We start from the raw sequence: 15,809 nt of genomic DNA on the forward strand, positions 1-15,809 counted from the left end.
ACTCTCCCCCCCACTACAGCCTGTTTTGTGTAGATTAATTGCAAGAATAGTCCCAGTTGTTCCCTTCCCTGTATCCATGCCCCTTGCAATGTGACTTTGCAGTTCTTCTCATTGGGAGGCAGAGTCTAAACCCCTTCCCCCCCAACCCCCCCGCCCCGCCCCGCACCGCACCTTGAATCTGGACGGGCCTTGTGACTTGCTTTGCCAACAGAACGTGGTGGCAATGTGGTTCTGCACTCTCTCTCTCTCTCTTGCGTTGCTGAGAGACAGCCAGGTCAGGTCAGCCAACTGGAGGATGAGCCACCACATGGAGCAGAGAAGAGGCATCCCAGCTGAGGTCAGCACAGCCAGCCAGACTCCAGGTGATCTGCCAGCTGACTGACAGACGCACATGTGACCCTAGCCCAAAGCAGCCACGCAGACTCAGATCAGCAGAACCCCTCCGCCTAACCCCGAGGAAGTATGTATGCTGCTGAAATTTGGTGGTTGGTTTTTATGCAGCATTATTGTGGCAGTTGATAACTGTTCCATGCTATTGTATAGATAGAAATAAGATAGTATAACAGCATGTTTCAATCAGGTAGCAGTAATCTCAGTAGATTGTTCAGGTCTCCCTAGCATGTAAATTCCATGAGAACAAAGCCTTTTTCTGTTTTATTTTCCACTGCATCCCTGCTTCTTAGAATAATGCATGGCGCTTAGTGTGTATTCAATAAGTGTTTGTTGCATGGATGGACAAAATCCAGGCTCTGCCTCTTGAAGGCTTAGACTCCCAGCCTCAGTTTTCTTGTCTGTGAAACAGGGATGATACAGAAAGATGGGAGAGTTGACATGAGTGTTAAATGAGGAAAGCAACATAATGTACCTGATGCGGAGTAAGCGCTCAGTAAATAGAAGTAAATATTATTTGGAATAGGGAGGTCTTAATCTTTGGGGCTCGTAGACCAGAGAATTTAGAGGAACGAAACATCAATACACACACACAGAAGAAATATGTGCACAATTCCAGGGACTTCACAGACGCACGGAAGTACAAGCCCCAAGTTGAGAACCCATGATTTAGAGGTATTTGTAAATGATCAGTTATTTTTATCATTATGTCCACCGTCAGCAGCACCTCATAAATCTTCAATAAGAAGGTGCTGCTGAATGAGTTAATATTAAAAATGGATCAGCCTTCCCCGAAATGCCTCAGCCAATGACCATCTCAGCCCGTGGGCGGGCTTTCAGGCCCATCACCTGTAAGGAAAGAGCAATGACCTTGGCTTATTCTGACAAGCAAAAACATAGGCATAGAGCCTTCTCCACGTGACCAGCAGAGGCTCCCACAGTCTCCCCTGACCACATTCTGGGGCTTCAGTTTCCCATCCTCCTCAGAGTTCAGTAAAAAACTCCTTTCCTCCAACTCCCAAATCAGGACAACGTGATTCTGAGATGTAACTGCAGCCTCCTTTTTGCTGCGCTGCCTTTTAATTAGGCATCAAGAAGCCCTGGAGATCACACTGCTCCCTCGTAATGGCGTGTTCCCGAAAATTACTGCCATCGGATTAAATTAAGGAAAGGTTATTCAGTTGATTCGTCGGGCATATCTCAGTGGTGTTGGGTTAGCATCACGGACTATCTAGCTGTTATTGTTATTTACAGAGCGAGGTGTCAACACACGTCCTTCTGGAAGGTTATTGATGAGACAAACTAGTTCTCATAGAATAGTTAAGAGAGGCTGAGAAATCATAGCTGAAATTGGAACATAAGGATTTTCACCAATCAGACGTAGAGGAAGAAGCATCTAACCTTAGTTGAGAGTATACTATCGTGAACTGAATTGTGTTCCCCCACCCAAATTCATATGTTGAAATCCTAAGCCCAGTACCTCAGAACATAACTATATTTGGAGACAAGGTCGTTGAAGAAGTAAATGCGTTAAAATGAGATCTTTAGGGTAAGCCCTAATCCAGTACGATTTGTGTCCTCATAAGAAGAGGAAATTTGGACACAGACATGCCCACACAGAGGGAAGACCATGTGAAGACACACAGAGCAGACAACCATCTACAAGCCAAGTAGAGCGGCCACAAAAGAAACAACTCTGCCGACACCTTGATCTCAGACTTTCAGCCTCTAGAACTGTGAAAAAATAAAGTTCTGTTGTTTAAGCCGCTCAGTCTATGGCACTCTGTTACGGTAGCCCTAACAAACTAACACACACACTGTACGCTAGATGAGTACCTGGCATCTACAATTACATTGGATCCTCATTGCATTCTTTACTGTCTGCATTTCATGGATGAGGTGACTCACTTGCTCAAGGTCTTACCAGCAGGTGAGTGGCAGAACCAGGATTTGAACCTCGCTCAGTCTGACTCTGCTGCCTGCCACACATTTCTGCATCAGATTGACATGAGGAGAAAGGGCAGTCACTGGCCTGCATGAAGTTTGAAAGTCCCTTCCGATATAAACAGTCTATGGTTTGGTACGCCGTGGAGGTGCAGACATATTTTTAGCAAGCTCTAGTGTCTATCATACCCTTGAAAGAGTGCCACCCTCACCGAGGATTCTTTATGAAAAAGTGTGTAGATCTTCGAGAAATGTTAGAGAAGTTGCCAGATGCTCCTCTAGGAAGAATCGGAATCCACACTGGCAAATTGATGTCTCTCTGTTGCTTTGAGGATACTGTCAAAATCGTCGAGCTCAGCATTCCATGTCCATCATGATTTGCCTCTGCCCACCCCCTTCTCCAGCCGAATCTCTGGCCACAAGCTTGCTGAATCCAACTATGCAGAACTTCCTTGCAGTTCCCTGAACAACTCTTTCCTGCCTCGGTGTCTTTGTTCATGCTGTTGCTTCTTCCTAGAGTGTCCTTCCCAGCATGTCTACCTGGTGACCCCTTACTCACCCTCCCAGCATTACCCTTCAAATGTCCCCTCTTTCAGGAGGCCTTCTTGACTTCATCTGGAAGAATCAGGGCTTCCTCCTCTGGGCAGTTGTTACACTTTGTCCATTTTCTATGTGACGGCCGCACCCTAAGGTGACCCCCACAATGAGTTACACCCTTTTATAATCCCCTCCCCGTCAGTATGGGCAGAACCAGTGACTTGCTTCTAACCAATAGTATATGAAAAGTGATAGGGTGTCACTCCCTTGATTGGGTTACCTTTTATGACAAAGATGATGGGATGGCACTCCTAAGATTACCTTATATTATAGAAGACTCCATCTTAGTAGGCTGGAGAGAGAGAGACTCCCTTGCTAGCTTGGAAGATGTCAGCTGCCATGTGTGGGCCATATGGTGAAAAACTGTGAATGGCAGCTAGAGTCAGAGAGCAGCACCTAGCCAACAGTCAGCAAAACGGTGGGGTCTTCCATGACACTGTCATGAAAGATAAACTCTGCCATCAACTGAATGAGTTTGAAAGTGGATCCTTCCCTAATCAAGCCTTTGAATGAGAACACAGCCCTGCCAACACCTTGATCGCAGTCTTTTGAGATACTGAGCTGAGGAACCAGATAGACGATCCCCAGACTCCTGACCCATGGAAACTATGAGATAATAAATGTGCATTGTATAACAAATTTGTTATAATTTGTTACACAGCAATAGATGACTAATACATTCTATTACAACACATAGCCAGTATTATTCTTTATATATTATTCCCAAGTAGATGGGAGCCATGAAAACAAGGACTAGAGTTCAGCTCTTTCAGCCCCACGTGGTGCCTGGCACATAGTAGGCACCTGATACATGTTTGTTGAATGAATGAATGAGTATGATTTAAGGCTCCACTTGATTTAAAAAAAAATCTATAATTCTAGGATATTAGAACTCCATGTACTGTTACCTTCATAGATGGTCAATAAGCATATCAAATTTCCAAGGAATAAAGAAGAATGCAGAGAGCGGGCATTCTTCTGTAACAGTTATAGATTTTTTGACACAATTTGCCAAGTAAATGTAATAACAATGTCTGCCGAGTGTCTTTGAGGATGGTCAAAGTCAAAGGCAAAAATCCCAAAACCTGCTGAAAGGCAGCTACCCGGAGGCAAAGAGACAGTAGGAGCCTCAAACCAGTCAGAGGAAGAGTCATCATTCAGCCGTGGAGCCAGAGACAGAATTCTACACCTAAATCTGCTCAGAACCCCCAGAAAACTCTTCATGCCTCCCCCTTGTCCTTGTCTTCCCCTCCCCTTCTCCTCTTCTGCCCTAGGAACAAACACTTAATTCTTAGAGCTAGAAAAGTCTGCTGATCCCTGCCTCCCAAGCCCCTCGTTGTACAGATGGCAAGACTGGGGCACGGAGAGAAAGGACTTGGCCAATAATACACAGAGGATCCCAAGGACAGCGTTCTTTTTCAGAATCCTGGAAGACTGAAGTTAAAAATAAAAACACACAAAACAAAAAGTCTGCTTGAGGAGCAGTGAGGAAATGAGGCAATTAACCAGAAATTTAAAGCACCTGGCTATTAAAAACCAAAACGTTTTACAGGATCAATACAGGCAAGGCAAGCTAAGGAGTTATTTTCTGAAAGCAATTCTTAGAGCAGACCAGACCTCCCCTGGTCCCAGGCATTGCACTACCTGCTTTACAAGCATTATCTTCACTAGCCTTCCAACTATTCCTTTTTTTTTATAGCCCTTTCTATAGCTCTTTTTTTTTTTAATAAATGAAGAAACTGAGGCTCGGAGAGGTGACGCGATTCCTCTAGGGTTATATAAGCTGGAATTATTTAACCAAGTCTGTCTGCAGTACTGATCCTTTGCTGTGATGCTGAAAGAAGGCTCAGAGAAGGGGATGCCAGCTGGGGAGCCTTGTCTGGGACCCTCACACCAGGGCTCATCACGCTCCCCTCCAGCCACCCATTAGTAAGTTTGATGCACACAACACGACATCTCCCGAATGTCTGCTCCAGGAGGGCGGGAACCATGGTGGTCTTGTCCTTACTGGATCCCCAGAACAGTTGCCTGGCAGAACAGAGGAGGAGCTAAGGAAAATTTGAATGATGAGTGAATGGACAGAGTGAAGGCATGAATTGATGCCCCAGTTAACCACGTGGCTGTGTGCATGGTAAGGACGTTTTTGCTGGGGACTTCTCTAATCTGAACCAAGCTGATGTGTGGAGTGAGTGTCCCTGTGTAACTAATATATAATCCTCTGATTAAAGAAGCCCTTCCAGACCTCACAGCAATCGGATTACACAAGCACTCCTGATAAAGTCAATTCCACCGCTCTGCCTCTTTCCAGCCCACAGATCAGCTCCCTGCCATTTATTATTGCCATCAGAGTTTGCTGTTTCCCCAAAGCTGTGTGAGAGAAGTCAGCCGCAATCTCATCTGTCTTAAGACAAGGTACAGTGAGAACATGTAGTGGGCAAGCGTGGTGGGTGGTTAACAACACAGACTTTGGGGAAACCACTTCATAGCCTAGACACTCAGTTTCCTCATCTGTTAAGTGGGGATCATAATAATATCCGTTTCACAGGATACGTTGTGAGGATTAAAAAGAAATAACACCTGTAAAGGGCTTAGCTCTTTGGAAGCATTCAGTAAAATTTCCTTTTAGCTACAAATCAGAAAGCCTGGGACAGACACCTCTAGCTGCCACTGGGACTGTGGACCAGACAATGATCTCTCCAGCCTTGACGGTCCTATCCGTAACCAAGGGTGGGAGAGGAAGAGAACTAAGGATGCGTTCAACAGTAATTACTGAGCACTTACTATGTGCTTGTCCTGGAGCTGAGCACCCGACACAGAGGTGAAGCTATGGTCCCGTTCTTGAGAGCCTCCCGTGCAGTAAGAGCTTTGACCGAGACAGATGCCAAGCCTTGTGGAAGTGCTTGGTACATGCCAGGCAGGGCGATAAGCACTTTGCATACCTGAGTTCAATTGATATTCATTATAACACTAATGGCAGTGCCACTGGCCCCATTTTACAGGTAAGGGCACTCAGGTGCAAAAGCCCTCCATGACTTGCCCAAGGTCACACAGGCAACAAATTTCAGAGATGGGCTCTGAACCTGGAGATCAACTCTGTGCTCTAACGTCTTCCTAGCACAAACACCCCATGATTCTCCATTACCATGAGACAGACTCTTTGGAGGTTATAGCCAGGCTAAGATAAATACCTGTATCTCTCTTCTTCTCCTGAGGTTTTTGTGCTTTCTCTTTTTCTCGCCTCTCTCTTATCTCCCTGCACTTCCACCAATACTGTCTGCATTATCTACTAGTCATAGAGGCGAATGCGTTCCTTTTCTCTGCTGATACCATCCCCACTGATATTTCAGGGAAGAGATAGGCTGTGGTACTGGAGCAGAAGTGATAACTCCAGTGGCTAACCTTCTTTCTTTAGGGATCCCAGAGCTGGGAGAGGCTCCCTAGGATACCCTACACCAGATGGCTTTGAGTGTCCTCCTCCTTTGTCCAGACTGAGAGCCCTGGGGGTCCCCCAATCCTCTTCATCTCCATCTCTCTCAATGATATCTTTTTATTAACCCCCTGCTCATTCTCTCCACCATAGAATGTCAGCTTACCAACCAGGAGCCATTAGTGTGTGACTTGTTTTTAAACTCTGACATGCCCAGCCCACCTTGCAAGAAATGTGGTCTTTATGCCGCTCTCATAGGGTACCTTTTAGCGTCTTCAAACCAAACACCTGAGAGGCTGCACAGCACAGTGACTGAGTAAGAACTCTGGAGCCAGATGGCCTGGGTTCAAATCCCAACTCTCTCATCAGCTACCGCTGTAACCTTGGGGATAGTCATGTCCCTACATCTCGGTTTTCTGTCTGTTTTACCAGAATGATGATGATGGTTGTGGTAGTGGTGGTGGTAGTATCTCTCTTTACAGAACAATTGGGAGGCTGAGTGAGTTAAAATTTTTACAAATGTTTAAAACAGGGTCTGGCACTCAATAAACATTAGCTATATTTTTATATATGTCCCATGGGAAATGCATCTCCCATGAAATTAATCTCTATTGTCTTCTCAGGATACGTTCCAGTAGATAAGAGGGAAGGGGAGAAGCTCCAAATGACTATGAAATAGAAAAAGGATTTCAAAAAGTTCCATGGAAAAGAGGAGAAACTAACAACGTTAGGCGAACCTGTGCGCTGCGTCGTGCTTTCACTTACTGCACAGGACGTGGTATTTACAGCTGTGCTCTGGAGACGCAGGGAAGGTTTAGAAGCTTCATTTTACAGATGAGCAGGGAAGCCATTTGCCATGGGCCTCTCAACTAGTAAAGGGACGTTCTGAGGTTGGAATAATGGTTTTCTGCCCAATATCCAGTGTGCAATTCGATATGTTGTCCCTTGGTTAAAGCAAAAGCACATGAGAAATAAACAACCCAAAATCCCGTTCAACACAAAGCACTTCTGAGTTGAGTACAATTCACTCTTCTTCCCTCTGTCTTTTCAACTGCTCCAGTCCAAGTTTCCAGGAGTATCCACAGGAGAAGGGCATTGATTTGCCAGAGTTGGGTAACAATAATGGACTATATTAAAAGTGGCTTTGGTGAAGACAGCCACGGGAAGCCTGCAGCGGACACAGGAGAATTCTGTTTTCCTTCTGAAGAGGGCAGTATGCAACCAAAGCCAGGTCTGCTCACGTACTCAGGGTTTCCTTCCAGGTCCTGAAGGCTGGAGGCAGTGCAGCCCTCAGAAGCGCAGGCATCTTGGGTTTCCAAGAGCTTATTTCTGAACGACAAACACATCTTCAGACATGAAATAGGATTCTTGAGGTTTGAGCACAGTTACACACTGCCTCGCATCCAAGGGTACCTAGTGCAAACTGATACGAAGGAGGTCACGCAAGATGGCTTGAAGAAACCCCAATGAGTCCTTTTTCCATGTTCTTGCACTTGTCTGCCCCCCAAATTGGCCTCTATGACATTAAACAATAGCACAGCATCCCAGATGGTCTCTGATGTTTGCAGAAGGAAGCGTTTCTTTTTCAACTAAGACCTGTGTTCAGCAGTAGCTTCTGCTGCCTGAAGCAAAACACCTTCTTGCAAATATCCTCTGCACAGAAATAAAATGTTGGGAAAGGGGATCTTAGCTCCTGGGATGCATTTATCAAGCCAATCACAATAATTATAATTAGAACACAAAGTAAGCGAAAGCTTAGCATGAAATACATTTGCAGAAAACCTGAACTGCATACAATGAAGCCCTGCCTGGTGGCATTTTGAGGTTTGCCATTAATATATTTTGGGGGTGAGGGAGATTGCTTTTTTTCTTAAATACGTTTGGCTAGTTACGTCAAGGCTTCAATGGCAGTTAAGAAGGAGAAAGAAAGATACACATCATTAACTGCTGTAACAGAGCTGTCAGATGCATGTCCAAGACACTGGCTGTTTAAGACACCCTCTCAAACATGTTCACTGGGCATTAATTTAATCAAGCTCTGTTTTAGGGAAATGAAGAAGAGAAATGACAATCTGGGGAGAATAATATAACTTCAATTCCTAGCCTCAGTTCTGGGAATGCACTAAGCTAACAGGGTACAAAATCCCTCCATGATTCCCCATTGTCCAAAAAAGAAAATCCATTCCCTTCATTCAGGTGTCACCTCTTTGATTGATAAAGTCCTTACCATTTTCTTCTCCCATAAACCTGGGCTGTCTCAGCCATTACAACACTTATCATACTGGTTTTTACCTTAATTTATGTGGTCTTTCTTCCCTGCTAGACTAACTTCCTTGAGGTAAGAGATTTCATTTTTTTAATTGGGGTCTCCAACACTCAGCACAAGATCCAGGACAGAATAGGTGATTGGAAAATGGTGAATGCAGACTGATCAAATAAGTAAATGAATGAAGCAATGCTCCATCCTTCTGGGTCCAGCTCAAACCTACTCCTTCAGGTGACACCCCATCTCTCCCTCTCCCAGATAGAAGTCAGGTGGTTCTAGAATGGCAATTCCAGAATATTTGTAGGGAAAATATGTCTTTCTGTAGAAGATAGATTAGGAGAGACAATTCAGGTTGGAGGGGATGCGTGCGGGATGCGTGCGAGGTAGGGGTGTGTGTGTGTGTGTGTGTGTGTGTGTGTGTGTGTGTGTGTTGAGGTCACTACTGGGCTCCTTAGAAAGCCACCTCTGAATAAAAGCACAGGCTTCACTTAGATTGTATTGGGGGGTGACGGGGATGAGAGTCTCTAAACCAGCCTTGGAGTATCTTCCCATTTGTCTTGGTATGGGAAGGCATAGAATACTTTTTTCCCAACCCACTTCATACACATTTTAAAAAAATGTTTATTTTGAAATAATTGTAGATCCACATGCAGTTGTAAGGAATAATACAGACATCCCATATGCCCTTCACTCGGTTTCCGCCAGTGTTGACAAGATCACAACCCTGATCCTGACATTGATACAATCCACCCACCTTATTCCCATATCTCCAGTTTTCTATTTTATCTGCATGTGTGTGTGTTGTGTCCACTTTTTATTTGTGAAAACGTTTTTCCCATCTACTGGAGATCGGGCAGGGGTCCAGTCTGATCTATCCCTGCACTGGAGTTGGCTCCTGCAGACACCAGTATATGCTTGAAGAGATAGGTTTCTTGCACACAGTAGGTGCCCAACAATCGTCCACATAAACACAGGAACTTGAATGTTAGTGTGTGCAAAAAGGGACCGCGAGCTCTCAAGGTGAAAATTGAGCCTGAAGCATTTAGTATTTTAGGGTCAAAAAGTTGGTTAATCCCCGCCCCCCCCCAGTTGTGAATTAGCTAGTTTGCTAGCTGCACCAAAGCGATCCTGACGAACAGGCTTCGATCGTGGAAAAGCAGTTTTTGAGGTCCAGCCCCCCCGGCCCGCGGCTGGAGAAGTGGGGGGACTCGCATTATCCTCCCACCCCTACCCCAACTTTCACCCCTTTCTTCCCTGGGGTTGGACTGTTTCACCCCGTCTCCAGGCAACCGCCAGGCGCGAAGCCGGACGTCATTTCCTGAAGAGCCCGCGGGGGGGAGGGGGCGGGAGAGGGGGAGGGGCAAGGGGGCGGGGCAAGACTGGGCTGGCGAGAGCGACGGCGTCGGAACTCGCTGGAAGATCGGCCCCGGGGCTGCTCAACAGTTCTCAAAGTCCCGGCTCGCGGCCGCGCGGCTCCGTCTGCGCGCGGGGGTTCGGGGGGCGCAGGGGTCCCCGGGCTGCTGCCTCCCAGGGCTGCCCCGGACATGCCCCGCACCCCCTGCCGGACGCCCGTGCGGCTCCATCAGCTGCGATTCGGGGGGCTCTGGGACTAGAGCGCCCCCCACCCCAACTTATGACTTTGGGGTCCCCCAGCCCGAGAGGAACGGGCGGCCCGGCTGGGGGAGCCCCGGGCATGGTGTGACGGGGCGGTCAGCTTTGCTGGGCACCCCCCCACCCCACTTCAGCCACCCGTCGTCTCTGTGCCCTCCAGAATGTAGCTGCTCTCTCCGCGTCCCCCCGGACTCCAGCCGCAGTAGCCGCGACCTCAGGGCTCCAGCCGCCAACTCCTTGTCCCTTGGAACCCCGCCGCCGTCTCCGCCTTGCCCGGACTTCAGCCGCTGTCTCCGCGTCCTCTGGACTCCAGCCTCCGTCTCTGCGCCCCGAGGACTCCAGTTTCGCGACCCCCTCCGTCTTCGCGCGCCCGGGACTCTAGCACTGGTCTCCGCGATACCCCCAGGATTCAGGCACTGTTTCCGTGCCCACCCCCCGCCCCGCCCAAGCCCAGACTCCGGCAGCCGTCTCTGCGTCTCCCAGGATCCAGCCCCTGTCTCGGCGTCCCCCCAGCTCCCAAACCCAGACTCCGGCTGCGATCTCCGCGCTCCCGGGGATCCAGCTGTCGCGCCAGTGCCAGCGAGTGCAGCGGCTGCCCCACCGCGCGCCCCGAGTCCGCCCGGCCCTCGGCGGGGAGATGAACGCGCAGCTGGACGGCCTGTCGGTGAGCTCGTCCTCCACCGGCTCGCTGGGCTCCGCGGCCGGGGCGGGCGGCGGCGGCGGCGGGGGCGCGGGGCTGCGACTGCTGTCTGCCAACGTGCGCCAGCTGCACCAGGCGCTGACGGCGCTGCTGAGCGAGGCGGAGCGGGAGCAGTTCACGCACTGTCTGAACGCCTACCACGCGCGCCGCAACGTCTTCGACCTGGTGCGCACCCTGCGCGTGCTGCTGGACAGCCCGGTCAAGCGGCGTCTGCTGCCCATGCTGCGGCTGGTCATCCCGCGCTCTGACCAGCTGCTGTTCGACCAATACACTGCCGAGGGTCTCTACCTGCCCGCCACCTCCTCCTACAGGCAACCCACCTGGGGCGGCCCCGACGGCGCGGGGCCCGGGGAGGTGCGCCTAGTGAGCCTGCGGCGCGCCAAGGCCCACGAGGGCTTGGGCTTCAGCATCCGCGGGGGCTCGGAGCATGGCGTGGGCATCTATGTGTCGCTGGTGGAGCCAGGCTCTCTGGCCGAGAAGGAAGGGCTGCAAGTCGGGGACCAGATTCTGCGTGTCAACGACAAATCCCTGGCCCGGGTGACCCACGCTGAGGCCGTCAAGGTAGGGCTCTGGTTTGGGGGTGAATACGGGACAGAGTGGCGAAGCTCCTCATATTGGCATTAAGTCCATGCTGTGTGTCTTTAGGCAAATCGCTTGACCTTTCTGGGTCCCGTTTTTCTTAAAAGTATTTCTTTAAAACAGAAACATCTAGTTTTTTGAGCAAATAGATGCCAGGCACTTGGGATATAGTGATGGGCAAAACGGACATGGACCCTGCCTTCATGGGGCATAAAGGCTAGTGCGTGGGAGACAGGCATTATCAAATACTTAGGCAAATGTGTGATTACAAAGTGCGAAAGAGGCTCTGGGTTCTTATGAGCATTGAAAGAGAGAAGGTCTCTGCTTGGCATATAGTCAGTTATCAGTGGGTGACCTCCCCTTCTGCTGTTGTTATTCTCATTATTCTCTAGGCTTTTGCCCCTGAAAGAAAGTTTTGTTAGCTTCAGAGTGGTCCAGGGAGGCTGGTCTGGTGACCCACAGAGTTCTGGCCTGACCCTGCTGTTTATTGAACCAGGCCATGTATCTTGGGACACGTCACTTGCCCCCTCATAACCTCTGGTTCTCACTTGCACTGTAAGTGTCTCTAACCTTGTTGGGAAGGAGGCGTCTGCCTGAATGTCTAAAATCAATCCCCCACCCCCTTGAGAGTAGTTGTACTTTTTGTGTCTGTTAATTGAGAAAAATAACCTCCTGACAACTAGCTCTTAGGGATTTAATCATGCTGTTTAAAGGAATGTACATGTTTGCTGGTCTCGTGCCCAGGGCTATTGCAGATCAACTGGAGTATGAGGTGGAGAGCGTTTGGTTTATGTGTGGATTCAGGGATCCCTTGCAGGGGTACACACACACCACCACCACCACCACCACCACCACCACCACCACCACCACCACCACCACCACCACCTTTGTGTGCAAGAAGTGAAGGGTTCTGGGGAAAAGGAACAGTGACACAATCTGCTTCTGCAGGGAAAATGCTTCCCAGGGGATTGGGGCTGCCTGTGACCCAGCTTCTCACCACCCCACCACTCGTCCCTGCCTCGGGTCCCCTCTATGCAGGTGTTTTGGACTCCAGCGGAGGGCCTGCAGGCTGCTGGGGAACACTTAGGCAGCAGAGGTCCCCAGGCTACTTCCTGTGTCTGTTAATGACCTGTGGCCAGGTGCATCGTGAACCCACTTCCTGACTGTTCACCTGGGGCATGACCATCCTCTCTGACCCTGGCTTCCCTCATTTGCTTCCTGATCTGTCTGCCCCTCAGGGAGGCCCCTGGGGATTTTAGAAACTTCTTCACTGCTTCTGAAAGAAGACGGATGAGTTTATATTGTTCAGGGGTGCAGCCGACGAAGCTCCTTGTGGGTTTCCTGGCATCTTCCTCTCTGTCTCCTCACCCCAGCCAATCTCTTCCTGTTATCTGACATTCCACCTATTTATAAAGAAATAGTCCATTAGCCTTTGACCCGAAAAGGTCTGGAGTTCCCAGATGATCCATTTATACTTGAAAGATACTTGATCCAAATGGTCATTTATAAACGTGGATTCAATTTTCGTGGCAGTTTAAAAGGACTCAGGTAGCTTAATCATCACAAGGTGATAGACTTGGGAAAGGCCTCAGGTAACCTGGACTCTCAAAACACTGAGTCTCCCTTCGGTTCCCACCCCAGACTCTGCGGCACCTCTAAGGCTGGAGCTGCTCAGTTGTGAGTTTCCATTTGGCCCTCCCCCATCTCGTTGATGGCGCTCTGCATCTTCTCCCTGAACGTCCCTCGACTACCCCAAGGTGCTGCTACCCGGTGACTCACAACAGCACCAGGCCTTCGCTCCTGTGTTTACTCCTGTTGCTTCCAGAGTCAGACCTGAACTCTCTTGGAACAGCTTTTGAAGCTGCTGAACTGCCCTTGCTGGGGGGAGGGGGGGCGGGGGGGCGGGGTGGTGTTGATAGGAGAGAACTGCCCTTGGATGGGTGAGAGCCAGTGCGATCCCGGCAGCTCCTTACCCCTGTCACTTTTCCTGAGCAGGCTGAGGGAACACTTGCCTCTCGGGTGACCCTCTTCCTTCCGGCCAATGCCAGACACATAACTAGCCTGGAACACACCCCTTTGGACCCTCCAGAAGCAACAGGCACACGAGTGCCGCTTTGTGTCACCTTAACTCCGGGGAGAAAGGGGGACGGACTTTCCATGGATGGAATTTAAAACGGAGGAGGCGGAACCTCATCTCTGAGGCCTCAGGAGGGCCTGGGCTTGCAGGATGGGCGGGAGTTTCAGGGACAGTTTAGAACACTTGTAACTGTTGACACATTTCCACAAAATTAAAGGTGTTAAGTCCCTTAACTGAAAGCCCAAAGAGGCCCCGGCTTCTCTACGAGATACAAACTGCCCTTAACCGGGATTTCTGCACTTCCAGCCCCTCTTTATAAGCTACGGTGCAGGGATTTTAACTTCAGATTTTATTCAAATGGCACCAGTGTTTCTGCTTCTGTCCTTCCTCTGTTCCAGGATATCACGTTGCATTTAGTAGGAGACGTGTTTTCTTTTTTCTTCTTCTTCAATTTTATTTGTTTATTTCATTTGTTTATTTTTTGCTTCCTCCCACAGTTTTATTGAAGTATAGCTGGCAAGTAAAAATTGTATGTATTTAAGGTATACAATGGGATATTTGATACACCTTTATATCGCAAAATGATTACCACAACTAAGCTAATTCACATACCATCACTTCACAGTTACTTTATTTTCATGATAAGAACACTTAACATGTACTCGCTTAGCAAATTTTAAGAATACCGTTCAGAATTATTAACTGTAGTCACCGTGCTGTGCATTAGATCCTTAGAACCTACTCATCTTATAACTGGAATTTTTACTAGTATCTCCCCTTTCCCCCACCCCCAAACCCTGGCAACCACTATGCTACTCTCTACTTTCATGAGGTCAACGTTTTTAGATTCCACTTATAAGTGAGATCATGCAGTATTTGTCCTTCTGCGTCTGGCTTATTTTGCTTGGTATAATGTCCTCCAGGTTCATCTGTGTTGTCACAGATGGCAAGATTTGCTTTTTTAAATGGCTGAATAATATTCCATTGTATATAGATATGCGCCACCTTTACTTTCTCCCTTCATCTGTCAGTAGACACTTAGGTTGTTCCCATGTTTGGGGTATTGAGGAGATATGTTTTCAATCTTGAAATCTTTATTTTTCCTCTGCAGGTAGAAAGTGGGGAAAGATCCTCTGAGCTTCTCAAAGGAGAGATTAATTGTGTGTGCGTGTGTGTGTGTGTGTGTGTGTGTGTGTATAAAGAAAATTAAATTTTAGGAATCAAATTCCTTAAGAGTTGATGAATCAGAGAGGGTCACCTTCTCTCAGTGAACAGAGGAGATTGAGTATACAAGGGTTCTTCCACTTCTCTTCTGACAAATCAAGTATCCATTGTTAGGGCAAGTTCAGTGAGGATTTTATCCTCTGTCTGATGGGGCTCCCATCCCTCTCTTGAAGACTATTTGCTAAATCAGCAGGGACAGGTGCGAATAAGGCAAGCCATTTACTATTTGCATTATGTTGAAACGTTTGATTTTTGAAAAGTCTATCTTGAACGAACAGGAGCCAAGCTAATAATAATAACAAAGTAGATCTTTCAAAGATTTTCAGCCAAAAATGCTTGATAAATTGGCCAGGAAGTCCACAGGCCAGGGATGTTGGACTCTGCTGCACATTTGTCGTGTGACCTTGGGCCAGTCACTGACTCTCCACGGGTCCTAGGGTGGATGAGCCAGGGCTGCCCAAGGTCCCTTCCAGTTCAGACAGTCTGTGATTTGCTCAGTATGTACTACACAGAGGCGTTTAGAATGTCTAATCCGGTGTTTTCTTGTTCTTTTGGAATTGATTTCGTTTATCGCAGAGTAAAGAAAGTTGGCTAACGATTGGGAGACAAGAATCTTGGCACTCTTGGGTAGCCTCCTACCAAATCAAGAAATTGATGGCTTATACACTGTGCTGACAAGAACTTGACTGCTGTCCCTCACCCCAAGAACACTAACCCTTGTGCCATTCCAGAGTACATGAGAACACGACAACAGGACTGTGGCATGCCCAGCACCACCCTGGGAGCATTCAAAATCAAATTCACTTTCTGAGTGAATTTGCTTTCTGAGTCCCTGATTCTTCCGGTAGCAGAATGCGGGGTATCCACGTGCCGCCGGGATGTGTGTGTATGGATGCGTGTGTTTCATCTCGATAAAAATTAAACGGCTTCATTACAGTCTCTGAATCCTCCCAGGTACATCCAAGGAGCATATTAGAATTTGAAGCGTTCCAGA

At 48.3% G+C, this 15,809-nt stretch overlaps 1 protein-coding gene across 5 annotated transcripts in view; it reads left to right on the plus strand.

The window, feature by feature from the left end:
* The first annotated feature begins 10,858 nt into the window (after positions 1-10,858).
* Positions 10,859-15,809, plus strand: part of WHRN (whirlin) — an 87,763-nt gene continuing 82,812 nt past the window's right edge. For all 5 annotated transcript variants that reach the window (XM_060153323.1, XM_060153324.1, XM_060153326.1 and 2 more), the window contains exon 1: positions 10,859-11,496. In XM_060153323.1, coding sequence (XP_060009306.1) covers positions 10,873-11,496 — 624 coding nt within the window. In that variant the 5' untranslated portion in view covers positions 10,859-10,872. The remainder of the gene's footprint in view (positions 11,497-15,809) is intronic.

Source organism: Lagenorhynchus albirostris, chromosome 7 (genome assembly GCF_949774975.1).
Source record: "Lagenorhynchus albirostris chromosome 7, mLagAlb1.1, whole genome shotgun sequence".
Classification (NCBI taxonomy): Eukaryota; Metazoa; Chordata; class Mammalia; order Artiodactyla; family Delphinidae; genus Lagenorhynchus; species Lagenorhynchus albirostris.